At 37.2% G+C, this 27,583-nt stretch overlaps 1 protein-coding gene and 1 long non-coding RNA gene across 9 annotated transcripts in view; one reads left to right on the forward strand and one right to left on the reverse strand.

Moving 5' to 3' along the window:
• The window catches only part of ANKRD17 (ankyrin repeat domain 17), a 170,778-nt gene extending 144,177 nt beyond the window's left edge, over positions 1-26,601 (reverse strand). For 6 of the 8 annotated variants that reach the window (XM_021100390.1, XM_021100382.1, XM_021100389.1 and 3 more), the window contains exon 1: positions 26,038-26,601. In XM_021100390.1, the coding sequence (XP_020956049.1) occupies positions 26,038-26,469 (432 nt within the window). In that variant the 5' untranslated portion in view covers positions 26,470-26,601. 8 annotated transcript variants of the gene reach the window in all.
• Positions 26,718-27,583, forward strand: part of LOC110261978 — a 53,362-nt gene continuing 52,496 nt past the window's right edge. The window contains exon 1 of the long non-coding RNA XR_002346393.1: positions 26,718-27,017. This is a non-coding gene — a long non-coding RNA (uncharacterized LOC110261978). The remainder of the gene's footprint in view (positions 27,018-27,583) is intronic.

Raw genomic sequence — 27,583 nt, forward strand, 5'->3', positions numbered from 1 at the left:
CACATAATATCAGCCCCATCTTTCCTCTTCCAGTTCTTCCAGAAGATATACCCTGCCTCCAGTAGTTGTGGCTCTCCTTAATCACGTGACTTCCTTCTTAAGAGACAAAGCAGGCTTCTAATCCCAGTCCCCAACATGTCAGAGAAAGTAGCATTTAGAGGCACTGGTGGGAAGGACTCAGAATTTTTCCCATACATCCAAACTTTTAACAACAAACTTTTTTTTTTTTAAAGAATCACAGAAAAGATTTGGGAACTGATCTACAAACTCAAAAGTGTAAACCAGTCAAGAAATAATTATGCATTTTACATTAAAATATTCATATTTGTATTATATGCAACTTTCCAATTTCCTGGAATTAATCTTCATGTGTCCTCTATTTCTACCTCACACAGTTTCTAAAAACTATGTGGGCCTGGAATGTTACTTTATAAATAAAGTATTATTATCTAACTATGTAAATGCAACCATCTGTAATCTTTTAAATATTATAAATGTGATGGCATGCAAGTGGGGTTTTTAAATAAAAAATTCAAAAGCCACAAAGGCACAAGAACAATAAGTCTTGTTACTTGCATCAAAAAGGCAGTATTTTGTTACCCTGTTAACAGACTTCCAATGCAGTTAGATTTAAATTTAATATTTTACTTCAGTTTCTTGATTTACCAATTTTATGTTCTATCTATTGACTGTCCATAGAAGAAATGAGCACTGACCCTTCCCCTGTGGCCCTCTGTCTTCTAATTTTATAGATTATATTATAGAGGTGTACGACTGTACTCCTTAAGTACCCATAACTATAATTAAGTCTATTTTATATATTTTCTAGGTTGATTCTAAAAACTAAAAATTAATTAAGTGCATTTATAATGTGACTAGCTAAATACTAATTACTGAAGAAAATGTAATTTTATATCATTTAGATAGTACTGGTTGAAAGAGAATGTCCATGTATTGTGACACTCTTGAATTTTCTTCTAGCCTTCTATATTTCTTTTTAAAGCCCAAGATTGCCACTGTAGCTACCAGGTTTTTCCCCCCAACACTGCTGTACCACCACATCCACTATCTTAGATTATATTTTTCATTGTACTACAACATCTCAAATATTTTCATATAAGGTACACAGTTTTTCTAAGTGTAAAAATGTATTTGTCTTCATATGATAAATAGTGCGGTTAATTATAAAAAAAATTTCGGTTCAAATCTACTTTCTTCCAAATGGTGAAAAACAGTACTTCACTGTCCTCAAGCATTCAGCATGACTGCTAAGAACTGAGTTATCGGACTTTCCATTTTTTAATCTCCTCTCTCTGGCAATAACTGAGGATTTTCTTTTTCTCTTTAAGAGTGCTGAAAGTTTGCCAGATTTGTCTAGCTGTAGGTCTTTTTCCATGCACCTTGCATGGTACTAGATGGGGCTCTTTTAATCTGAAATTCTTTCTCCCCCTCATAAAATTATCTTCAATAATTTCTTTCAATATTTCTCTCCTTCTCATTTTTCTGTTCTTTACTTCTAGAACTCAGATTTATGAAACTTTGTGTTGTATTTTCCATACCTTTTTTCTCTCAATTTTTCCAGCTTTTTTGTTTGTTTGTTTCTTATACAGAGTTCCCCATCTTTAGTTTCAACTCAACAACTCAGTGTTTTGTTTTGTTTTTTTGTCTTTTCTTGGGCCACACCCGTGGTACATGGAGGTTCCCAGGCTAAGGGTTGAATTGGAGCTGTAGCTGCCGGTCTACACCAGAGCCACAGCAATGCCAGATCCGAGCCATGTCTGCAACCTACACCACAGCTCACAGCAACGCCAGATCCTTAACCCACTGAGCGAGGCCAGGGATCAAACCCGCAACTTCACGGTTCCCAGTGGGATTCATTAACCACTGAGCCACAACGGGAACTCTCAACAACTCAGTCTTGATTCATGCTAAATTGTTATTTAACCCATATTGTTTTTTCTTTACAATTTTCAAAATATTTTGTTTTACGCCCCCTTTTCAGTGAAACTATGATTAATCACTGCAACATGTTCCTATAACTTAGTAAAATACATATTACATTTTTCCTTTGAGGTTTTCTTCTGAATTACAGATGAGGTCAGTTGTACTTTCGCTCATCTTAATCCTCTTCCATCTTGATTCTTCTCAACTGCCTGATTTTCCCTCTTTGTTTATATTGGCAAATAAAAGATTAGAGAGTATAACAAACCACTGTGGGCTTTCTCTGAGGTTGTTCAGATTTGTTTTCCCAAATAGCATCTCCTTGAAACGGGAGAATAGTACTGTTTAGGCAGGCAGGGGATACGGATAAGCAGGCACCCCAGAAAGGTAACTAGACAGGAAGTCAGACTTGCTCGGATACACCAAAACTGCCTTTCTCTAAAAGAGACATGCTTCAGTGGCTCTGCTTCTCTCTCAGGTTCCAACATCTCAGATGTCCTAATAATCTGCTGGTCTGCTTTTTTTTCAAAGAGAACAGCTCTTAGATATCAGGCATAAGGGCCGACACAACTGTCACTAGAGCTGTTTAGACTGGAGAAAGGGTGGGAAGGAGGTCCAACTAAAGATTTGGAAAATAAATCTTTAAAAAATACTTCTATTACCCACTTGCCTACTACCATTCTTTGTATTTGCTGACTCCAAGCTGAGAGTCTTTCCGATGTTCCCCTAGGAAAACCTGAGCTTACCTCTGGCATCATGAGTTCCAATTTCCTCTGAGATTTTGCTGTCAATCTGATTTCATGAACTTTACATCTTCTTCAAAATTTCTGGTCTCCTGATAATACCTACAGTGGACTGGGAACTGTAATTTTACTGCTCAACATGCTTTCTCCCTGCCTCATTTTTTCAGTACCATAAGCCTTTTTGTCTGTGGGGAAAATATTCCATGTGATTTGGCTGGAGGTCAGTTTTCCTAGTCACCCTTGGGGTGGCCACATGACCCAGGTCTGGCTAGAATGTCCCATCCCCCTCTCCTTTGGCAGCCATCTTTGCCAAATTTGAAAATAAAACTAATACAGAAGAAAAGAGAGACTAAAAATGTTGAAGAAAAAACTAGTACTGATGTTATTATTCAAATCTAGACTTACCCATGCCTAAAGCTGGGTCTTCTCCCCTCCTTCTCCAAATCTGAGCATACATAAAGTTACAGAGCTAATGATGTTCTTTTGTTCTGCTGCAAGGTGGTTTAACCATTGTAATAACATCTGTTCAGGCTTTTCAAAACTGTGGTTTAGTTAAACCTTTAAACTATTTAAGTGGGACGTTGGGAAGAAAGGAAGTTAAATAATGTATTCAATCCACCATTTTAAAAAGAAAAGTCAAAACAATAGCTATAAAATAAACCTGAAGAAATAAAACTAAAGCTTCATAGTTTGGTGTTAAACATATAATGAGGAAATAGCTGTAAATTTTATTAAATACATCTTATCATTCCATAAGACATCTTTCATACCTCTAGGGGAAAAAAAGGCAGATATAAAAACCAATTCTATCTTAACTAGTTTTTTCCCTGAGTTAAGATTCCAATGGTTTCAAAAAGAACAAGGGAGGAAAGGCTGATAGTGATTTAAAATATTTTAATCTATTGTCTATCCAGAGAAAACTCTGAATGGTTATATAGTGGCAACCTCTGGAAGAAAATTTCTTTGGCTTTGGTGTGATTATGTGGACAGAGGTATGGAAGGAGTTGTTTACTTTATAATTTTAGAGGTGATAAAAAGCACAGAAGATAACTGAACTCCTCAAAGTATGAAAGATGAAATGCAATACTCTTAACCTAAGGTAAATAATCCATGGTTCATAGATTTATGCCTCAGAAACTACAATCCTTCTGAAACAATTTGCAAAATGCTGTATTGTATGTATTTAAGTACATTTGAGGAAGAACAGGTCCACAGTTTTCATCAGAATCTAACTAAAATCCATGATCGAAAAAAGGTAAAGAAAACTGCTCCTGGCTGAAAAAACAATAAACCTTCATTCAAGAATTGCATTTAACATGTAAGTACAAAAAAACCTAAATAATGAATACATTCAACATATGAGACAGTGTGTTAGATATATAACCTCCACCTGTTAGAAAAAAAAATTATTAGCTCCAACATGGATGAAGAAAATGAGGTTTAAATAGTACAGTTCCCACTGTCAAATGTAGTATTAAAACAGGATTCAAAAGCAAGTTTCCCAACTCTTTCCATATATGACTTTTTCCTGGAGAAATATTGGGAAAGAAATACAAAGGTAATGGGTTATTTCATATGGAATATAATGTTATGTCAGGCACAGAAACTGCCAAGTATTCACATGCCTGGGATTTAATGAAACTGGAATCTGACTCTTCTCCCTAACTGCCCTTTGATTAAGATTCTCAGGGATACTTCTAGCAATAACGTCAGGAAGACCTTGGTATTTGATTAAGATGTATGAACTTTAATGTTCAAGGCTGCCTAAGCCAATGAATAGGTCTGGTGCTATTCTGTTCTTCTGGGTTTCATGGGAAGTAAAACAAAGTTGTTCATGTGTGGAAGATAAAAAGTTGCAATACCAAGCCCATGTTTTTTATGTCTTAGCATACAAAACAAGAGGATCTGGTGATAACACTAAAAGGAGACAAGAACTTCTACATATGAAAAGACCTCCTGTTTACTTAAAGCATATTAACAACTTAAAATATATCCCAGAACTAGGCTCTGGCAAAGAGAACTTTAGCACTAAGAGTTTGGGTTGGAGCCAGAAAGCTGGGTCAAATAACGGAGAGGATCACAGACTGTGAGGTGATAATACTGGGTAAGAGTAAGACAAAAAAGGAAGGAAAGGCACAAATGAAAGAATAATCCACAAAGCAAGTTAGGGATATGTTTTAAAGGTTCTGAGATTTAGAAAACAGAATGGTTAGATCTTTGCTTTGATACTTTGCCACTTTATCTAGAACTGCTGAATCACCTGTTAAGCCTACACCAGAGAAGTCAAAGAGACAGGGTTTGCATCATCATTCCCAGAAAAGGAGATAAAGAGTAGGAAAAAGTTGTTGCATTTCCCATTACTTTTTTTTTTTTTTTTTTTTTTTTTTTTGGTTTTTAGGGATGCATCCGAGGCATATGTAAGTTCCCAAGCTAGGGGTCAAATCAGAGCTACAGCTGCAGGCCTCACATCCTCATGGACGCTAGCTGGATTTGTTTCTGCTCCACGACAATGGGAACTCCCTTCCATTACTCTTATCTGTCCTTCTTTATTAATACTATGATTAAATAGTAAAAATTTTTATATTTTGGGGGAATTTAAGAATACATTCTATTTAAAATCTAAAGATCTAGTGAACCCAGAATACAATCCTAAAAGATCATCTAACCCATAAAACTATTATTTGTGGAAACCACATTACAAATCCCATTTCCTATGCTAACACTGGCTCTACCTACAATAAACTGGCGTGCAATTATAGCCAAAGAGTTTTATTGGCAATCTATGAATTTAATAAAATGATCAAATTAAACAGAATTATGAAGGAAAATAAGTCATATTTTTTCTAAATTATAATTTTAAATTATAGTTTTTAATAACAGTCAAATATATTACCAGTCAGTAACCCTATTTTCACAAAGCTCTCCATTCTTCCTCAACTTCAGTTTTAAAAACTACTATTTATGGAGACTGTTATAGTTCACAAATGTTTCACAAAAATATTTCATCTGACCCCCACCAAAAGAAGGTTTTATGATAGCCCTTTTACGTGAGGCTGAGAGATTTACCTTGCATATCACACTAACAGCATAAATTAAAAGATGGAGTAGAGTCTAAGACAGATTTTTCTCACTTCACATTTTTGAGAATTTACTAAAAAGAGATCATCTATAAGGTATGTATTTTTGATTTGATGTTCAAGAAAGGGTTGAAGAATAGTATTCTATTCACTTACCATCTGAAATCCATTTCTAGATCAATTACATGAATTTTTCCCAAGATGGCGTCAGGGAAAAAACAAGTATAACAGAACAAAGCAACATTGACTTCACTCCAATAAAGTCTTTTTTTTGAAGAAGGAGAGGGCAGTCTGATAATCTGGTGTTCTAACTAACTCTTAACACACCAGGGTTATTATTACTTATGTATAATGATCCAGGAGGAGGTAATAAATTAGAAAAAGATGTCATTCACACAGATCTGTAAAGAGGACCTAAATGCAAGATAAAATGAGCTAGTGAGTTCTACAATTTACACAAAACATTTCCTAAAAAATTACTAGGGAGACCACAAAAGAATAGAAGGGAGGCAGTGAACTACAGGAGTTAGAAAAAGCAGACTTTGATGAGAGACTGCCCATGTTTATATTCTATTTCCATCATTTACTGTGACCCTGAACAAGTTTTCTTTCCCTTGATTTTTTTCAACTATACAATGTGGATAATAATATTATCTATCTCTTAGGGTTACTGTGAGGATTAAATGAGAGACAATACATAAAGCAATTAGAACCGTGCTTGGCATACAATAAAGACATTAAAACATTAGTTAATAAAATACTGGTTATTACAGTAATAATTATCCCCAATATACTAGGTGTTATGAGTATCTTCAGGGAAGAGGTGATATTTTATCTGGTGGCTTTTAATGGTTTATAAAGCAGTCAACATAAAGTGACATCCACAGAGAATAAATATTAATGGAGCCTGAAAGCTGACATCTGACACAGCATATCCTAAAAAAATACTGTATCGCTACAAAAGCACTGTAGTTTAAAAGATTTGGCACTAGTACACATAATAAAACAGGGGTTGCAGAAACAGCCCTATGTATCTTTGGCAGCACTTTCATCACTGGAATATATCCTACCAGAATACAAAGATATATATCAAGAAGAGTCCACTGCAGTATTGTTTGTAATGGAACAACACTGAATACAACTGAAACACTGGCGATAAACACTCGATAAAACCAGGGAAATCATGATACCTAACATGGGAATATTCCACAGCCATGAGGAGGAATGAAAAAAGTTTGTGTATTTATATGGTAAGAGTCTATGATAGATTATTAATTTTAAAAAGAAATTTTCAGAATATTTTATAATGACCCCATTTATGAAAAAAAATTTGTTTATACAAGTACATGTGTGGATATATGTGTGAAAATGCACAGAAAGCCATGAAATTATATAAACTTAAAATTTACATCCTGGGATATAAAAGAAGAGAGATTTTCAACTCTTATACCTTACCTTCCTATTATTTAAATTTTTACAATTTACATGATTTAAAAACAGAAAAAAATAATGCAATCTCCTTTCAAGACTCCTCCAACATTAAAAAAGCAAACAAACACCAGTCAGAGTTTAGTAACTTTGCTGCATACTTAACTGTAGGTTTAATTTATAAGATGTGTCATTCCTTCAATAGAATTAAAACTTAACCTATCTCAGGTCACATAGCTCTTCTATTTTTGCTGTTTCCTGAATAGCAACTGCCTAGGTATTAAATTATTCCTGGTTTATTTGAAATATATTTTTAAAACATTGAAACAAAAATAAAGAACACTGGAATGATAATTGCAAGCGGTCAAAAACATATTCATAGAGTTTGTACATCCCTTCCTCATAGTGTATAGGGTGTTCAAGTCCAAAGACAGCCTAGTTAAGATTAATGCATCACAAATCAATAAGAACAGTATAGATGCTGGTACTGAATGTATCTTTACTACTTTAGTAGAAATTTGTAAGGGGGAAAGGGAAGAAAAGAAACCTGGAGTTCCTGTTGTGGCTCAGCAGTAACAAGCTCGACTAAGTATCCATGAGGATGAAGGTTCAATCCCTGGCTCTGCTGAGTGGGTTAAGGATCCAGACCTGTGAGCTGTGGTGTAGGAAGCAGACATGGCTTTGTTCTGGCTTGGATCTGGTGTTGCTGGGGCTGTGGTGTAGGCGGGCAGCTGTAGCTCTGATTCAACTCCTAGCCTGGGAACTTCCATATGCCACGGGGTGCAGCCCTAAAAAAAAAAAAAAAAAAAAAAAAAAAAAAAAGAGAGAGAGAGAGAAGGCTGCTTAGGCTTAGAGAAAGGAGAAATATATGGACGCACATATAATTTTTTTTCTAAAACCACTACGTTAAATGAAAAATACAGAAAATTACTTTGTAAACCCATAAAGCCTGACAGATGTTAGCTACATATCAAACAGCACAGGAAACTGCTTAGTAAAAGCAACTAATTTTAGTATGTAGACCTTCAGGTTATACAAATGCAGTACATATAAAGATGTAAACTCTGAGCAGATACAACTCAGTCTATTGTTCTACTGTCTAAATATATGAAATAAAAGTAGCACTTCAAATAGTGGGATGATGAAATAGCTAAATCAATTGAAAAAGAATTTGAAAATATTAGATTAAGTTCCCATCTTCCGCTATAAGCCAATACAAATTTGAATTACATGAATTCAGTGTAAAACTTTAGAGGCTCAATAGCCAAGAGGTGGAAGCAACCCAAATGTCCATTGATAGATGAATGGATAGAATAAAATGTGGTATATACATACAATGGAATATTCAGTCTTAAAAGGGAAGGAAATCCTGCCATTGATGAATCCTAAGGAAGTTATGCTAAGTTAAATTAGCCAGACACAAAAAGACAAATACTGTATGATTCCACTTACAACAACATGAATACATTTAACACATACAACTGAACTGCATACTTAAATGGTTAAAATGGTAAATTTTTTGTAGTATTATTAACCACAATTAAATTGCTTTAACTATAAAAAATTAAGTACACACTAAATTACTTAAGCCACTTAAAAAAATTACTGAACTATAAAGATAACAAATAAAGCACTTGATGAAACTTCTAATAACTCAATGGCAAAAATGATTAAAAATACAACATATAAGATTAAAAGGAAAAAGGATGCATATAAATTATTATCTGTGAAACACAAATCATTATAAGATCACTGTAAGAAGGAACTTAGTTTTTCTCAACATATTTGAAAATCTAGTATGAAATAGATAATCTCCATAGAAAATATAAAAATGTTAATGAGATCAAATCCAACAATATATTAAAAGAAAAGTACATCATGTTAAGTATGTAAGTGTGGACAAGTACATAAGTTTTGGAAAAACACACTTTAATATTAGAAAATGTATTACTGCAATTCACTACATGAATAGATTGGGGGGGGAGAAAGATCCTTTCAATAGATGCCAAAAAAGCATTTGATAAAATTCAGTATACATTTCTGATAATATTTAGTAGGGTAAGAAAAAGAGATATACTAAATTGATCAAAGATATCTGAATAACACTTAATAGCAACACAATATCACTCCCATTAAAACAAGAGAAAGACAAGTTATTACAACTGTTATTTGGCCTTTTGTGAGTGGTTCAAAATTGATCCAATAAGAGAAACAAACAAGATGTATAAATACTGAAAAAGAAGATGAAGAGACAATCATTTTTTGGATCCAATAAAATCTTCTTCATCAGAAAAGAGAATAATCTGACTTAATATGAGGATTCAGATTAGTGGTCACATATGCAAGATCAAAACATCAAAATCAATAGGTTCCTATAATCAAAAATAAATTATAAACAAAAGAAAAAATATCACTCACAAAAGCAATAAGAACTGTAAGTAATCTGGAACAAACTAACCAGAAATGTGTAAAACCCATGTGAAAATTGCAAAATTTAATTAAAGACAAATGAAGAGCCTGAAAAAAATATGGCCATACCATGTTTCTAGATGGGAATGGCCAGTATTATATATCTATTTCTTCCTAAATTAATCCAAATTTCAATATATTTCAATCAAAATTCAATAGGCATATTTTACGGCAGTTTACAAAAGCCATCTGACAAGTTAAACACACACTATCCAAAACTCTTGAAGATCAATGAAGAAGAAATGCCTTCCAAGACATTAAGACATGCTAAGATAATAGGTTGAACCATATAAAATCAGATTTTTTATGACATTTGATGTACAAAAAGCAACTTCAAAAAGTGCAACCTAATAGCCAAAATGGATGAGCACACACAAATAAACAGCTGTCAGGAATCTGGGAATGTTAAACACTCAAACTCCCCCACTCCTACCACCCAATAAATCCCTTTCTAAGTGGTAAGAAACAGGAAAGAGTCCACTAGAGTATTTAATACTAATAAAGCTTGGTCAAAAAAAAAAAAAAAAAAAAAAAAAAACTAATAAAGCTTGGTCAAAGACCAAGTTAGCTCAGTTAAACTTACCCAGTTATAGGCATAAAACGGAAAGGGAAGGTAGAGGAAAGGGGTAGGGAGGAAAGTTTCTTGCAACAATTCTGTACAGAGAAGGATATTTAAGTTGAAACCTGAAAGAGGAGAAGAAACAAAGAGCCAGGGGAAGAACATCCTAGAAGGAAAAAAACTGCCCATCAACAGACGAATGGATAAAGAAGACAAAGCACATAAATACAACGGGATATTACTCAGCCATAAAAAAACTAAATAATGCCATTTGTAACAGCATGGATGGAACTAGAAATCATCACATTACAAGTAAAGTCAGAAAGAGAAAGAAAATTTTATATGATATCACTAATATGTGGAATCTAAGATATAACATAAATGAACTTATCTACAAAAGAGAAACACACTCACAGTGAAAGCAGACCTGTGGTTGCCAAGGAGGTGGGGAGGAGGGATGAACTGGGAATTTGGGATTAGTACATGCAATCTATTATATATAGAACAGATGAACAAGGTCCTACTGTATGGCACAGGAAACTATATTCAAATCCTGTGACAAACCATAATGAAAAAGAATATGAAAAAGACTATGTGTATATAAAATTGAATCACTTTGCTGTACAGCAGAAATTAATACATTGTAAATCAACTTCAATAAAATAAAATTTTTTAAAAAGAAAGTAAATAGACCCTAAGTAAGAAAATTTGCCTGTTCTAAGAGAAAGGTTAGTGTGACTAAAAGATAGTGAATGAACTGAAAGCAATATAAAAAGAGGCTAGAACAAAAAACAGGATTAGCCATATAAAGTCTTACAGGCCAAGTAAGAAGTTTGGGCTTTATTTTAAGAGCAATGAGAAGTCAAATAACAATTTACATTTCTAGAAAGATTAGCCTAATTGTTGCATGAATAATGAATGGAGTGTGAGGAGACAAGAGATGAGAGCTAGCAGATCAAATTAGGAAGCAGTTCTAAAGCCTAAATAATAGCCTGGGCTGGGGTAATGGCAGCAAAGATGGAGAGAGGTAGGAAGTTTCAAAGTATTATTTGGAGGTCTCATGTCCAATATCCTTCATTTTCCCACTTTACCTTTTTGGCAACAGAAGCACTCTTTTTTTAGGAAACCATTCCATGAAATTCAGGTGGGCATGATCTCTCCTAATCCACCTCCTAGATGAAGTGAAAAGACATGATCTAGGCCTGAACAAAGAAACCTTCCTTAGTAAAAGTTGCTGCTTCAGGAATAGACACATAACCCAAACCAGGCCAAAAAGATTACCTCAGGAACCAGAAGAGATCATTTTCTTATATTGCTAGGCATAAGAACAATGCAATCCTACAATTACACTGGTGTAAGACTTTATCCCCCAATATCCACATTCTTTTTTTTTTTTTAGTAAAACACTTCTCCAAGTTATATCTGGGTATAATGTCCACAGAGCAAGAGCTAGGCCCTAGGTATAGACATATAACTAACTTTGCACCAATAGGATATAACTGGAAGTTCTGTTTGCAATTTGTTGGTTAATTCCTTAAAAGGAAGCTATTTGTGTTCACCTTTCTGTTTTTATTTCTCATGGGTTATGTACTTGTTCACTACAGCTGCCTCACAAAACACCACAGACTGGGTGGCTTAAACAACAGCAATTTATTTTCTCACAGCTCTTGAGGCTAGAAGTCCAAGATCCTTGAGGCTAGAAGCCTAATATTAAGGTGTAAGCAGGTATAGCTTCTTCTAAGGCCTCTCTCTCAGGCTTGCAAATGGCCATCTTCTTACTGTGTCCTCACATGGCCTTTTCTCTGTGTACACACATCCCTTTTGCAGATGCATTCCTTCTTATAAGGAAGCTTGTCAGACTGCATTAGAGCTCACCTGTATGACCTGATTTAACCTTAATTACCCTTTTTGAAGGCCCTATCTCTACAAACCGTCACATTCTGAGATACTGGGGGTTAGAGCATCAATGTAAATTATGGGGAAACACAACTTAGCCCATAATAGGATGGACTATAGACATAATGCTGGTGAGCCAGATTACACCTTGTAGATGAAGTCAACATTCTAAGGCAGAATTGTTCAAAAAAACTTTCTATGATGATAGAAATGTTCCATTTGCCTCCTCCAATAATGGTAGCCACTAGTCACATATAATTATTTAAATTAATTAAAATTAAATAAAATTCAAAATTCAGACCCTCAGTTATACTAGCCACATTTCAGGTGCTCAGTAACCCTATGTGGCCAGCTGCTACCATAAGAGACAGAACAGGTTAAGGGATGGTGTAACAAAACAGTAGAAATTTAGACTATGAATGACCTGAAGGACTACCACCAGAGTATCACATAATCTACCTTGCTTGAGTCTAACCCATCCACACCTTAACTAACACAATAATTTAGGAATGGAATGCTGCAATAATAAACTCCTAAAAACTGATAAGGCTAAGAAGACAGGCAGCAAGGAAACATATCTCAGCCTGGAAAGCCAACAATCTCTGTTATGCAGTAGCAAACCATTTTTGTAAAACTCTTGCTGCAATGACAAAAAGGGCACATCATATGCCTACCAGGTACGTAGCTCTAAGAAAAGCAATTAGGAAAAACTCAAAATATTGGTGTGATGGCTATTTAAAGAATAACCAGAAAAATCAACTCAACTATGAATAAGGCAATTAGCAAGCAGAGACAGACCTGAAAATAGTGCCACTGAGAAAAGTTCTCTCAGTAGCAAAACCTACTCTATAAGTAATCCAGGATCTCTCAGGTTTGGGAAAGGTAGCTGTTTCCAGATTTCAAATACAAAGGTTAACCTGACCTCAACGATTCTGTCAGATGGTTGCAAAGATCAAGTACAGAGTGTTGCTTTCCCACTTCTGATGGTTTTGGATGTGTCAAGTTGGTAGGAGTAAACTAAGAGGAAGGAAGGACAACAGGCATTTTGAAAATACTTTCTCTCAGTTATCCAAACTAATCTAGGGAATTTTGCAGATGTAGTTAAAGACCCTAATCAGTTGACGTTTTTAAGCTCCAGTGATCCATCCTTAGTGAGCCAGACCTAGTACAGTGAGCTCTTAGGTTTTTTCCCTGACAAATGAGACACCAAATAGCAGCTGAGCCTGTAACTGTTCTCCCTTCACTGGACTTTCCTTTTTTAATTGCCTATGGAGAACAGCTTCAGCACATGCCCATGGGTTCCAACTTGCCTGAGCTCTTACCTTTCCAACTGCTTACCTTACAAATTTCAGACTTGCTTAGCCAGCCCCCGGAACTACGTAAACCAATTCCTTGTAATAAATCTCTTAATACATATCTATTTATCAATCTACCTATCATATATAAATCTCCTACTTGTTCTGCTTCTGTTTAAATCCCGGCTGATAGGTTATCCAAAGGCTGTTATTTCAGATGCCCTCAAGGTAGTCAAGTTACACAAGAGAAAGGAAAAGGAATAGTAGAGACAGTAAATTTCAAAAAAAAAGAAAATGTCACTAAAAGAGATCTTCTGCTGCAACTAATTATCACATGGTACTGAGTTAAAACAGAATAGAAATATATTCAAGGTACAGAGAAAAGGGAACTGGTGGGAATGTAAATTGGTACAACCACTATGGAAAACAGTATTGAGGTTCCTCAGAAAACTACATATAGAACTACCATATGATCCAGCTATCCCACTCATAGGCATATATCCAGACAAAACTATAATTTGAAAAGATACATGCACCCCTATGTTCGTTGCAGCACTATTACCAATAGCACAAGCTTGTAAATCAGCTATACTTAAATAAAAAAAAATGTTTTAACGTATTAAATGTTTAATAGAGTTTTACCAGCTAGCCACATTACTGACCTATGAAACCCTATAACTGATTTTTAAGTAACCCTGCAGAGCCTAAATACTAACTGATATGGTACTACAAAAGTTTTACAATTCCTAGGGATGTCTTACTCTCAAATGCCTGCTAATTCAGATGTGGCAAAGGAAGATGATAAACAAGAAAGAATCACCTAAGAACAAAGCCAAGGACATACACAATATTCTAAAGGGTATTCCTCATAAAGAGCAAAATCAGAGTTGAACCAAGGGTTTTTCACAGTTGCCAGGGTAGTCTTCTTTCCAGAAGGAGCTCATTATTACTACGGACCAATGACTGCTGTGAACTTATTCTATCCTTCTCCAAAGAAGCTGTCATTATGATTATCCTATTGTTATTCACTAATGTACAATGGGTTGGGCAAAAAAGTGATAGTTACGCTGTTTATTATTTTACAGATTACTGGGCTGAATTAAGAGGGAAAGAATTACGTAGATATCCTACACTGTGAGTTATATGCAGTATCTGGATGGAGCTTCTGATTGATTCTCTTGAGGAAGAAAGATTATGTGTTAGAAGAAAGGTCTGTACAACATTGGGTGGCCAGAAGTTTCAGTCTGGTACTCGAGAAGAGAAGTTTAAATTGGCAATATAAACTTCAGAGTCATTAGCGTATGCATATATAAAGACATAAAACTAGGAATTCCCATCATGGCTCAGTGGTTAACAAACCAAACTAGCATGCATGGGGACACGGGTGTAATCCCTGGCTTCACTCAGTGGGTTAAGGATCTGGCATTGACGTGAGCAGTGGTATAGGTTGCAGATGCTCCTCCAATCCCGCGTTGCTGTGGCTGTGGTGTAGGCCAGTGGCTACAGCTCAGATTGGACCCCTAGCCTGGGAACCTCCATATGTCAAGGGTGTGGCTCTCAAAGATAAAAAAAAAAGGTAAAGACACAAAACTAGATAAAATCACCCAAGAAGACCAGATACAAGACCAAAAAGAACCCAGGAATAAACAATGAGGTACTAAATAATTCAAAAAAGAAAACCAACAAAAAGTAGCTAATATTGTAGAAACAGGAAATGGTGGTATTACACAGGCAAAGAGAGTACCAATTTTTAAGCAGCAAAGACTGGCCAAGAAGGCCAAATGCAAATGAGAAGAGTAAATAAGAATGGTCACAACAATTAAATACTATATGCAGAAAGATATTCATTAACTTTGGAAAACAAAGTACAGAACTATCAAAAGAAAACACTTAAGAAATTTTGTTTAAATACTGGGGCAAAGAAGGTCTCCAGAAATCAGGATAATTCATTTACTACAAAAAAAAAAAAAAAAAATTTTCTGCATTGTAAAAACACTATAAACAAAGAACATGCATAACAAATAACATCGTGAAGGATTAATACCCATAAATTATAAACAGCACCAACAAATCACTAAGAAAAAAACCAACCCTAATAGAATAAGTTAAAGGATAAAACAGGAAATTAAAAAAAAAATCAAATGAAAAATAAACATGAAAATTTGCTTGATGTGAACAGTAATAAGAAAAATGAAAATAAAAACACTATTTTTCATTTAACATATTTTAAAAACTAAAATCAAATTCAGTAGCATTTTTACACACTGTTGATGGAAGCAAAACCTCGGAGCATTTATCAAATTTAACACATGAATAACCTCTGGCCCTGCAATTCCATTTCCAAAAATCCACCCCCTCCAAAATACTTTTGTACTCAAAAATAACTGTAAAAAGAGGTTAACTTCAGCAATGTATATATGATAGCAATGTACCGAAAACAATCTAAATGTCTACAAACATAAAAGATCAAATTAATTATGAACATCATACTATGGAACACTCATAAGTAAATGAGAACAAGACAAATCTTAACATACTCTCTCAGACATACACCCTCCACATACACCCACACCTTCTCTCTCATTCAGGCACTCTCACCAAGAAAGAAACCAGAACATTTGATATATACCAAGCTGTTAATAGCTTTTACTCTTAAGAGTAGGATAAAACCTTTATCTATTAGAAGACTTTTTTTACAAGCATGAATGTATTCACTAGTTTCTATACTTAAATAAACATACAACCATTATCTGAAGACTAATCTCTTCAACTGGTATCTTTTAAGAACGATCAGAGATTCCTGTTGTGGCTCAGCAGGTTACAAACCTGACTAGTATCCATGAGGATGCAGGTTCGATCCTTGGCTCCACACTCAGTGGGTTAAGGATCTGGCGTTGCCGCATGCTGCAGTGTAGGTCACAGATGCAGCTCAGATCCTGAGTTGCCAAGGCTGTGGTGTAGGCTGGCAGCTGCAACTCTGATTTAACCTATAGCCTGGTAGCCTGGGAACTTCCATATGCCACAGGAGCAGCTGTAAAAAGCAAAAAGCAAAAAAAAAAAGAATGATCACTAATGAAACTTCAGTGACAAAATTTCTGAGAGACAGCTATGCTTTGTGTGATAATTTGATTAATATACACCAAGGAAAAAGAATAAAAAGATGATTTCAAATAATAATTAATGCTGGAAAGAGGATTATACGCAATTTTCGTATTTCTTAATCTTTTTGATTTTGTCAAATTTTCTGCAAATAGGTATGTTTCCATAAATATCCATGTTTAGTTAATAACAGTTATTTATAGAAATACTGTATTTAAAATCTAATTTAATACTTACCACTGCAAGCTATGCTGTCCTGTAACGCAATTTTTCTTATTTTAACACATCTCTCTACCTGCAGCAACCATAAGTATACTAGTATAACTACCTTTTTTCTTACTACAAAATCTTCAGGGTAAAAGTAGAATGGATGAGTCTTTGAAGTAACCTAATCCAAGGATACTGTAGAGGGACTTCCCTTGTGGTGCTGCGTGTTAAGGATTCAGTATTGTCATTTCGGTAGCTTGGGTCACTTCTGTGGTGCAGGTTCAATTCCTGGCCCAGGAACTTCCACATGCCACAGGCAAGGCAAAAAAATTAATTTAAAAAAAGAGAGAACACTCTAGAAAAGTATCACATACAGACATCATCTTAAAAAAAAAAAAAAAAAAAAAAAAAAAAAAAAGACCCAGAAAAGAATACCAAAAATGAGTATTCCAAGAGCCATTCATAAAAAAGTCTACCCTATCAATAGGAAAAAAAAGATACAAAACAATCCCTACAACAAGACCAATTCTAAAGACACACAATTATACTGAAAACACAGACTCCCAAGTAAATTCTACAGGATCAAAATCATCTCCACAGTTATGTTACTATTAAATTTGTCTCAACAAGATTTAACTTTTATGAAGCTGGGAATAATGCCTCAGTTCAAAATCTTCATAATTCCTAAGGGATTTTGCTAGGTCTCAATAATATTTCTGAAGTAAATTTAGTTAGAAAAAATATACTAGCAGTTATATTTCTAAAAATCTTAATAGAATTCTATCACTGTGCTAAGTTTTTGTATGCAAGTTTAAATGTTTTACTAACTACAACCATACAGCTATGTTTTTTCAGGATTTTTTTAGGGCTGCAGATGCAGCATATAGAAGATCCCAGGCTAGGGGTCGAATCAGTGCTGCAGCTGCTGACCTACACCACAGCACAACAATACCAGCCAGATCTGAGTCCCATCTGCGACCTACACTGCAGCTTCCTTGTAGCAACACCAGATCCTTTAACCCACTGAGCAAGGCCAGGGATCAAACCTGTATCCTTGTGGATACCAGTCAGGTTCTTCACCTGCTGAGCCACAATGGGAACTCCATATAGATATGCTTTTAAATATAGCTTTTTCATATTCATCAAGCAGGAAATGGTTGATATTATCATATACTACAAACACACACATAGCAGATACTCAATAAATGTTCCGCAAGTAAAAGAATCAACTCTTATATGGAATCTTACACTAGTCAGAACTACACTAGAGGCTTTGCAATTAACTTCATATTAAAAATAAGAGAAAGGAGTTCCCATCGCGGCACAGTGGTTAACAAATCTGACTAGGAACCATGAAGTTGTGGGTTCGAGCCCTGGCCTTGCTCAGTGGGTTAAGGATCCGGTGTTGCCGTGAGCTGTGGTGTAGGTCACAGATGTGGCTCGGATCTGGTGTTGCTGTGGCTACAGTGTAGGCTGGCGGCTACAGCTCGGATTAGACCCCTAGCCTGGGAGCCTCCATATGCTGAGGGACCGGCCCTAGAAAAGGCAAAAAAGACAAAATAAATAAATAAATAAATAAAATTTAAAAATAAAAATAAAGGAGTTCCCGTCGTGGCGCAGTGGTTAACGAATCCGACTAGGAACCATGAGGTTGCGGGTTCGGTCCCTGCCCTTGCTCAGTGGGTTAAGGATCCGGCGTTGCCGTGAGCTGTGGTGTAGGTTGCAGACGCGGCTCGGATCCCGCGTTGCTGTGGCTCTGGCGTAGGCCGGTGGCTACAGCTCCGATTCGACCCCTAGCCTGGGAACCTCCATATGCCGCGGGAGCGGCCCAAGAAATAGCAACAACAACAACAAAAAAAAGACAAAAGACAAAAAAATAAATAAATAAATAAATAAAATAAATAAATAAAAATAAAAATAAAAATAAGAGGAAAATGTGGCACAGAAAAGGAAAAAGACAATAATGGGATCAGAGAATGATCTGATGTAACACAAACAAGAAGGCTTCCTCTTTCTTCTCAGGTTTCAGATTTCGGATGACAGGAAAGCAGAAAAGGAAGAGAACTCCGTATCAATGTTTATTCCAAATTCAAAACTGACAAAACTAATTTTTCCACAGATCCCTCTGAAATATTTTTCACTCAAAGGTTCTTTAATTAAATGACAATCCATGGGGAGAAATGCAGACCAAGACTTAATTTTAGGATAGGTCTTTATTTCTTCACTTTTTTCCTTTTCTGTTCTTTTTGTAGAGAGGCAGGGAAGACTTAAAAATGAAAGATTAAATGAGACCAAATGTTAGCTCAGGAGGAGGAAATGCCCTGCTGGAGATGCACAGCTACAAAGTAGTCTCATAACTTTGTCATGTCTAATTGGTATTTTCAAACAATACCAAGAAATGAGAAATGAGGAGTCTACTTATTTTCAAAACTGAAATAACACTACCTCATATAATTCATGTTTTTCGCCATGCTGTGACTCAGTTTGAGTAACCAGTTAATTTGAACATTAAGTAACAAAGGCAATGAGAATATAATTAAGTATAATCTGTAGTCCACTTGATCATGGAGTCCATCCCTAACCCTCCAATCATTTTTAAACTCTCTCTACAACTTCCCTAGTTTTCATCATCATTTCCATGGCACAGCAGGCAGAAATATAAATAATATGCTTTGTGCATATGTATCTTAGCATTATTTAAATTAATAATCATGATTTTGGTTACCTCTAATACCTTTTCAATTTTGTTCAACATTATGCTGAACTTTTACTAAAAAAGCATGCTTTGTTTCAGACCATTTTTACCCAAAAAAGCACCTGTTTTACTCATGACTCATATAAACCTATCTAACATTTTCAATCTATTCTCAATAATCTTGTTGTCCATTCCCATCAGCACAATTCACTATGGTCTATCTGCACGCTTTGAGAGAGATTTCATTACATATCAAAATTATCTATAAAGATACTAATAATAATGGCTCCAAAAGAAACTCCTGAAGTACTATGATCTTAACATTTTTCCTATCTGATGCTCTTTTATCTCTAGTTTCACCCTGAAGTAAACTTAAAAAGTCAACTCCTTAAAAAGATCAGGAAATGTTTGAGTTTCACAGGATGACCGAAGTCAACCTACATTATGCTTTCAATAATTAAGTCTATATTATTTTTTCACAGCATTCTTAGGGAAGATAAAATTTCCAGCATGTCCCCTTTCAATAATTACAACCCCAAGTTACAAATCATGATAAAATGACACCTATATTGCTCCACAATTCTACTTCCCCTCATGACTGGATAAGAATAGTTTCTAAAGACAAAAGAAAAAAAAAAAATTATGAAGTTACAACACTGTAAGTCAGGAAAGGTTATTTTGCTTCTGGGTGGCAAGTGGCATAATTCTACCAGGAAGGTAAAATTCCAGGGACTTGAAAGGTATTCATATTTGCCCATCACCTTCTATTTCCTAACATGATGTTTTCAAAAGGTGAAAGTTGAAGGAAGTCAGATTTGGCATAGGTTACCATGATGTCGGTGCCCCCTATTGGTCCTAACAAAAACAGAAGTGGTATCAGCAGGCACTACTTCACAAACCGTTATGAAGTGAAAATTCCTTTGCACCTATGGTCAAGCATGGAAAAATTTTAAGGAAGCCACTACATCCACATGTGCACACCCACTAAACTATCTTTACAAAAATGCAGAATAAACTACTGTCATAAATGCAAAGACACTTGACTCAAGCACCTAAAAATCAACCTCCTAAGTTAACTGATGATTTAATTTGGATGCTAGCAGAAGCAGTCTAGCAAATAGTCTAGTGAATTTCTGGGTGTCAAAGTATACTGCTCTGATGACTGTTCAAAACCATAAACTTCAACAATACTAACTCCAATTAAGTCAATGAGGTTAAAGACTAGACTAAATTGAGTAATTAGAACCCAATAAAAGCAAGGGACAAGGTTCTACTATAAATAGCCACAGTCAAGTTCTGTTACCTTAAAACTGAAGGTCCTAAATATTTCCAGAGTAAGTGGATAAAGAAGACAAATTTATGAACTGTTTTTACTTCAGAGATCTGACATCACCAAAACCTACCAAAGGTAAGTCACTAAGACTTATATAATACACATGGTATGCTGGGCTGCAGATCTGATGGAAAACACACTAGATGAAAATGCTTCATCAATTAAAAGGCAAAACATGAGGATTTAAGAAAAGAGAGTAGGCATAGGGCTAATTTATCAGAAAGAACAGATAAATCTTGGACCTCTTACTTCACAATACAAATATGCCTTCTTTGTTACCACATTACCTTAGAAGCAAGTTTCCTAATTGTAAACAATCCATATAAATGCCCTCCTGATTCCCCACTACCAGGGCAGTGGGTTTCAAAACAACAAGGTGGGAGGTATGGAGGAAGGAGGTGATCACAAACTTCTCTGCAGCATATCTAATGAAAGTTTTGCGCACATGCTATAGGTGAAGGGAAGAAAAGAAAATACTTACAAGCACCTTCAACAAAATCTTGTGTTTAACTCCAGGGTATTCACAGCCTATCCAGATCCCAAGTTAAGCTCTCCTATTTAAAAAGAATTTTTTTTTCTTAGCTTAATAAAGATGATCTTGAAAAGCAAAAGTCTTGAAGGGCACAGAGAAGCGAAAGACTGCCTCTAGAGAAGATGGTTTTCAATAGAAAGTTTCATCCCTTTAACAACTGTTAATTCTAAATGTAAATATGAATATATTTATTTATACTTCTCTGTATTTCTTTCTTTTTTTCAATGAGCTTTTCAGAACAAGAAAAGCTTAGGGTAGCCAACTTGCTGCCCTACCGCCAAAAAGTATCTTCCCATATACCATGTGAAATTTTATTGTTATCTGAAGTGTCAACATCAGAGATGCTGTACTCAACATCATACAGCATAACAGAGCATGCAAATCAGTGAATGAATGAGCAGGTTTTGAATCAAAGGTTAAGTCCTACTCTGACCCTGATGAGGTTACCCAAAGCCCTTCTAAGCCAATATCTGCCCTTAAAAAATATTTGCCTTTAAAATGAGTATGAATCTTCCCTCCCAACACCTGCATACTTCTCATGCACTTTATGCAGGATGTACATTTAACCATTTACTTTTACTCTCATACTTCCTAAAACATATTTAATCATTGGTGCATTTTAAAATCAATGTGTCTTAAAATAGTTTTGCTCACTCAGTACAGCAAAATTCTTACTATGCACTAGAAACTCCAAACAATTATGAATAATGAAATAAATCCAATGACACTGTGGTAATATGGTAAAAATGGGAATACATGAAAACTGTATTAACTCACTTAATTTTCTTCACAATGCTGTAAGACAGAATCTACCATTATCACCGTTTGCATATGAGGAAACTGAAGAGAGGTTATGCAACTTGCCTGGGATCACAACAGCTTGTGAGTGATCAAGGAACTGAATCCAAGCTCCATTCCTGCTCTTAACCATTATGTTAGGCACATTAAGCACTGAATATGCAAGTTTTATTATGTTTTTAAAATGTAAATATATCCAGGAGGATTAAGGTACTTATCAGAAATTCAACAATCAATGTCTATTGGCTTAAATTGCTTTCTCCCAATACCTATGAGAGATTACCATCACTAAGAGAAGTAATTAAATAATCGCAACATATTGAAATCCAAATTTCAGCTATTCTGCAGCACCTCAGATCCAAGAAGGGAAGAAACTATGTTCCTTCTTTTGGTTTCCTGAGTGAATTCTAGATCCTCCCTAGTTACCAGGTGTTCACTGCAAAAGGTTTTATCAAATACTGTGCTTAAGCAGAATAGGAAAGAAGATAATTAAGACAAAACAATTGCTTCAAAGATCTTAACATCTTGTTTACAAATATTATTACTTGATCAATTAAGAAGAGCAACTGGGGAACAAATAAGCTACTCTGGGCTAATGTGGGATTCTACCACTATAACAGAGGAACTTAGTATTTTTCTATTAAAAAACTAACAAAAAAAGATTTGGAAGCGAACTATCGCCACAATCTACTTCTGAACTGTTCTTTCTCAACCCTACCTCTTTCATGTTTGCTTTTATACATGAAAATCCTAGCCTTGCAAATCCTTTCAAAAGTGAGTGAATAAGTAAGTACTAATTTATTTACTGGTTCCCCATGTCTAAAATTTCTGTCTCTTAAATTTAAAACCTCAAGATACCTACCAAATAAGATGAATTCTGATGAACCCCTACTGCACTAACATTTTATGCATCTTTAACAAAAATGTTACTTTTGAACATGAGTTCTACCTTTAACAGCAGCTCCCCTCAACCTCTGAATTCTACATTAGCAAGCACTGATGCCATTCAAATACATTTAAAAATAGATTCAATAGAATGCAATGTTATTTCTGAAATGGAATATCAACTCTAGCAATTTCAACATTTTTTTCTTATAATATTCGAGTAAACTAATTAATTTAGTTCACTAATCAGAAAAGAAGTGCATCAGAACTTTTATGTTAGGAAATACATTTCTATTTTCCGTATTAGTCAGTCACCCACTGAAAGCCCAGAAAGTTATGCAATTTTCAACTTTTGACCTAAGGCTTTTACATCAAATCCAGAAGGTGGGAGAAGGAAGAGGAGAGCTCTTGGTCTTATACTTTTACTTACAGGTATATCTGAAGTTATACAAATTGTCTAAAACACAATTATCCTATTCTGAAATACTAAAGAGAAAATCCAATTCTCAATAACGTACACTAACACTTAGTAAAAATTAAATTCTTCATCTTGAACACTCAAATAAAACTCTTATATAAATCTCTTTTCCTTCCAACGGTCCCTCTTTCAGCAGATATACAAAACATCCAACTAACATTTCATCACAGCAAACATATATTTTTAATTATCCTCAACCTTCTCAGGTTAAATACCCAAAAACTATAACCTTTCTTGTTCTTTTGTAACCTTTTGATGATGTTTATTGGAATGATAATCTCAAGGTTTATTTATTTCTCTGTTTTGGTCAAGATGGAGGCAGGTGCATAGACATATTGTACTCCTGTCTGCTTAGTCTTAATCATGTACCAGTATAGATTTATTTTTAATGGTTGTACTTTCTTACATTTATTTCTCCTGACTCATCTCCATAACAAATGGCAAAGCCATTGTTTAAACCACTGTGCAGAAGGCAGAATAAAGCATATTAAAAACAAAGAAAACATCATCCTAGTTGATCAGTTACCATATATCATTCCTATCTCCCAAGGAAAACAAACCTGACTCACTAACACACCTACAAGTTTAAGCCTATTCTAAATGATTTAAGGAATTATTAGAAGTTTTGCTTATTAGTCCAAATTCCAATGGAGATAACTATCTAGGTATGTGAAGTTTACAGCATAATATTTCAATTAGTACTGCACTGCATTCAACCTGCTAAGAGTTCCAAACCAGAGCTTGATATTTTGTCAAGAGAATTTAAAATCTTAATAAAATATTGGTATGTTGCCACAGCTGCATTATTGTGTTACCTTGCAATTCACTGCCTATTTTTTGAAAGAGGAAAAGAGAGGAGCACAAGAAATAGTCATAAAACATATACTGGTTTGAATCATTAGAAAACTTTGATTTCTACTTTTACTGCTACCCACCAGTTTCCTCTAAAACAAAAAAAAAAAACCCTGTTTCCTCATTTCTAACATAAAAAGGTTGAATGAGATTACCTCCAAAACGTTTCTCATCTCCAAAAAAATAATACAATTGGAAGATTCTAACTACCATAATAGATTTTACTAAGAAATAAGGATCCTGTCACATCCCTCTCTTTACTGTTTAAAGTGTAGCAGAAGCGACACACTATCCTAGGTCAATACAAAGTCTATCAATACAAAGGTAGCCTCAGAATTCAGTTAGCAGGGAGTGGCCATCTTTTTGGTATACATACTTGAACTATTACATCTCTACTGATATAACTTCACCCAGTCTGAGGTAAAAGAGAATCTGGTCTTTAAATAATAGACAAGTCTCAAACTCTTTAAAAGGTATTTTCCTATTTGAACAGAACCCAAGATCCAATAATGCAATTTTCGGGAAAAAAAAAAAAAAAAAAAAAAAAAAAAAACAGCCTTGTACCAAAATAGGCTGTGTTTGTGGACAAGAAAAAATAGCAGGCGGCCCTTCTAGATAATTCAGTTATTCCCTCTTACAACTAAATTTATAATCAGCTTCTAAAGGTGTTTTTCTTCTGCTGCCTGAAGTTACAACTTCTTTCTTCAGACCAAGATTCTCTAGCTTCCATTTCAGGGAGTGGACAAGAGTTACAAAAGAGCTGATAACTCTTAGTCTGTTCTCACTATGGTATGTTTTAGTGAGTTTTTGGTTAAAAGGCCTTCTTTGAAGAATAGGTCCTGCAACGCCGCCTGTCTGTGGACCCAGGAAAAATTATAAACAGTTATTATGAAACCAGATCACTAGGACAAACCAAGAGGCCTTCCTATTCCAATTCACCACAACCATGCCTGGCTCCAAAGCAGACTCTTTAGCTGCCCCATATTATGTGGGAAGCAACAGGAAGGAAATATTTGCAAATGTATGAGTATGTACATGTAAGGATCAAATATATTTTTCATCCACTGAGTTACACATAAATGTATATGAATGTTAAGATCAGTTCATCTAAAATCCTTGAGATCAAGGAAGTGAAGGTTAGCTCAGCACTTACAATAGTTCGGGGAAAAAAACAAAACAAAAAACCTGCAGCAGAACAGTATGGAAAAGTACAGCTCCTCCTCACGTGTCTCTCACAGACACAAATACTTAGCTCTGAGTCCATTACAACCTTGCCTCTCCCGAAACTGCTCCTCTCCGCCTCCCAAGTGGGAGAAATTTGCCGGCATCCTAGTCGGTCCCCCAAAGACTCCTCTGCCTATTAACTTAGCCCTCCCCGCTTGGGTCCCAGTCCCGCCCCCGCCCCTGGAGTAACTTGGCCCTACTGGCCTGAGACCGACCCCGCCGGGTGTGCAAATAAGGAATCTAACCAATTCCCTCCATCCTTAACCGTGTGAACCATCCCAGGGTAATGTGCTGTTCATCCACTCCGGGGCCGCTGTGGTCCTCCCACCCCCACGTGTCAGCTACCCTCCCCCACATGCCCACACCTCACGATTTCGGCCGGGGAAAGAAAGAGGGCAGGGGAAAGCCTGGCCCCGGAGACAGATCAAGCCCACAGGAATCTGTCCCACCGCAAGTCCCCTCCCACCTTTGGCCCCGACCCTTTACACTCCCTTCCTCCCTTCTGCCTTTGAAACCAGGCCCTTGCCTCAGAAACCTCCTCTTCCTCGTCGTCGTCGTCCTCTTCTTCCTCGCTGTTGTTGCTGCTGGTGCCGCCGCCGCCACCTCCTCCGCCGCCGCCGCCTCCACCGCCGCCGCTGTTGTCGCTGTCGCTGCTGCTCTCGCTACTGCTGGGGGGTCGGCAAGTCCGGTTACGCTTGGCCTTGTGGTGCTGCTGCTGCGGCGGCGGCTTCTTCTTCAGGAGCAGGTCGCAGACTCGCACCATCCCACGAGGAGACGAGGCCGAGCGAGCCCCGCTGCTGCCGCCGCCGCCGCCGCCGCCGCCGCCGCCGCCGCCGCTGCCGACCTCCGCCGCCGCCGCCGCCGCGGGGGGGCCCGCCACTGCCGCCACCGCCGGGGGGCTCCCTTCTCCCTCAGCCGCCGTCGCCGCCGCCGCCACCGGAACCGTCGCCTTCTCCATCTCCTGGGAAAGAGGGAGGGCGCGGACGGGGGAGGGGCGTGGGGGCTACGCTCTACCGCGACTTCGGCCGCACCAGGGCCAACACAGCGCTCGGGGCCGCCTCCGCCGCCACCGCCTCGGTCACCTCTACTGCCGCCGCCGCCGCCGCCGCTCCGCCAGCTCTCACCTCGTCTCGCGATACTAAGGGCGGGGAGCCTGACGATGGGAGGGAGGGAGCGTGAGGAGCAAGGGGGGGGGGTGAAGAGGCGAAGAGGGAGACCAGGGTATCGGGCGATCCAGCGCAGGGGAGACCACCCGGAGTCGGGGCGAGTGTGCCTAGGGCGGCTTCCGATGGGGGGACGGCGGGGCAGAGAAGGCCGCAGCCACTGCCGTAGCGCCCGCGAGCACCCGGATTTCTTCTCTTTCCTCGCAATTTCCCCCACACACAGCCCTTCAGACCTCCCTTCTTCCTTCCTCGCTGGTGACTAGAACGCAGCCGCAGGCGGAAGTACAGGTGACGCCATCAGCCGTCGCCTGAGCGGTGGCGCGCGGGTGGCCGAAAGACGAAAGTGAGATTTCGAGGGCCGGGTCCCGGGCCTCTGCGGGCGGGCAGTGCTGCGGTGCCTGTGGCGGGCGGGCGGGCTGGAGGGAGCGGCCGGGTCGGGGGGGAACCCGGCACAGAAGTGCGGGCCCGAGGCTTTGTTAGCTGGAGGCCCCGACCGCCAGATCCGGGAGGTGGGGCCTGGTTCTGGACGGTTGTACGTAGTTTCGTTCCTGGCCATTTTTTCCACCTCCAAATGGTGAGTTAGGGCTTTGGATCTAGAGCGATGGCGTCGTGTAAAGGAAAGAGGTCCCTCTGCCTAAGTTTAAGTCTCTGGTTATAGATTCCCTCAATCTGAGGTTTACACTTGTGTGACATAAAGGAGTTCAAATAGGTGATGTCTGAGATCACTACAACTCCAAGTTGCTAAAGGGGAGAAGACAGGAGAAGGAAGCAGGATCTGTGCCATACTTTGCAGACGAGTCAGTGAATGACCCCGATTTAGTCCTTCCACCTCTCACCGACTTGGCTTTTATCTCTGCAGTGAGCATCATAAGTAATCATCCTTGTCTGTGAATCTCTTGGAAGGAATAT

This window comes from Sus scrofa, chromosome 8, assembly GCF_000003025.6.
Source record: "Sus scrofa isolate TJ Tabasco breed Duroc chromosome 8, Sscrofa11.1, whole genome shotgun sequence".
Taxonomy (NCBI): Eukaryota; Metazoa; Chordata; class Mammalia; order Artiodactyla; family Suidae; genus Sus; species Sus scrofa.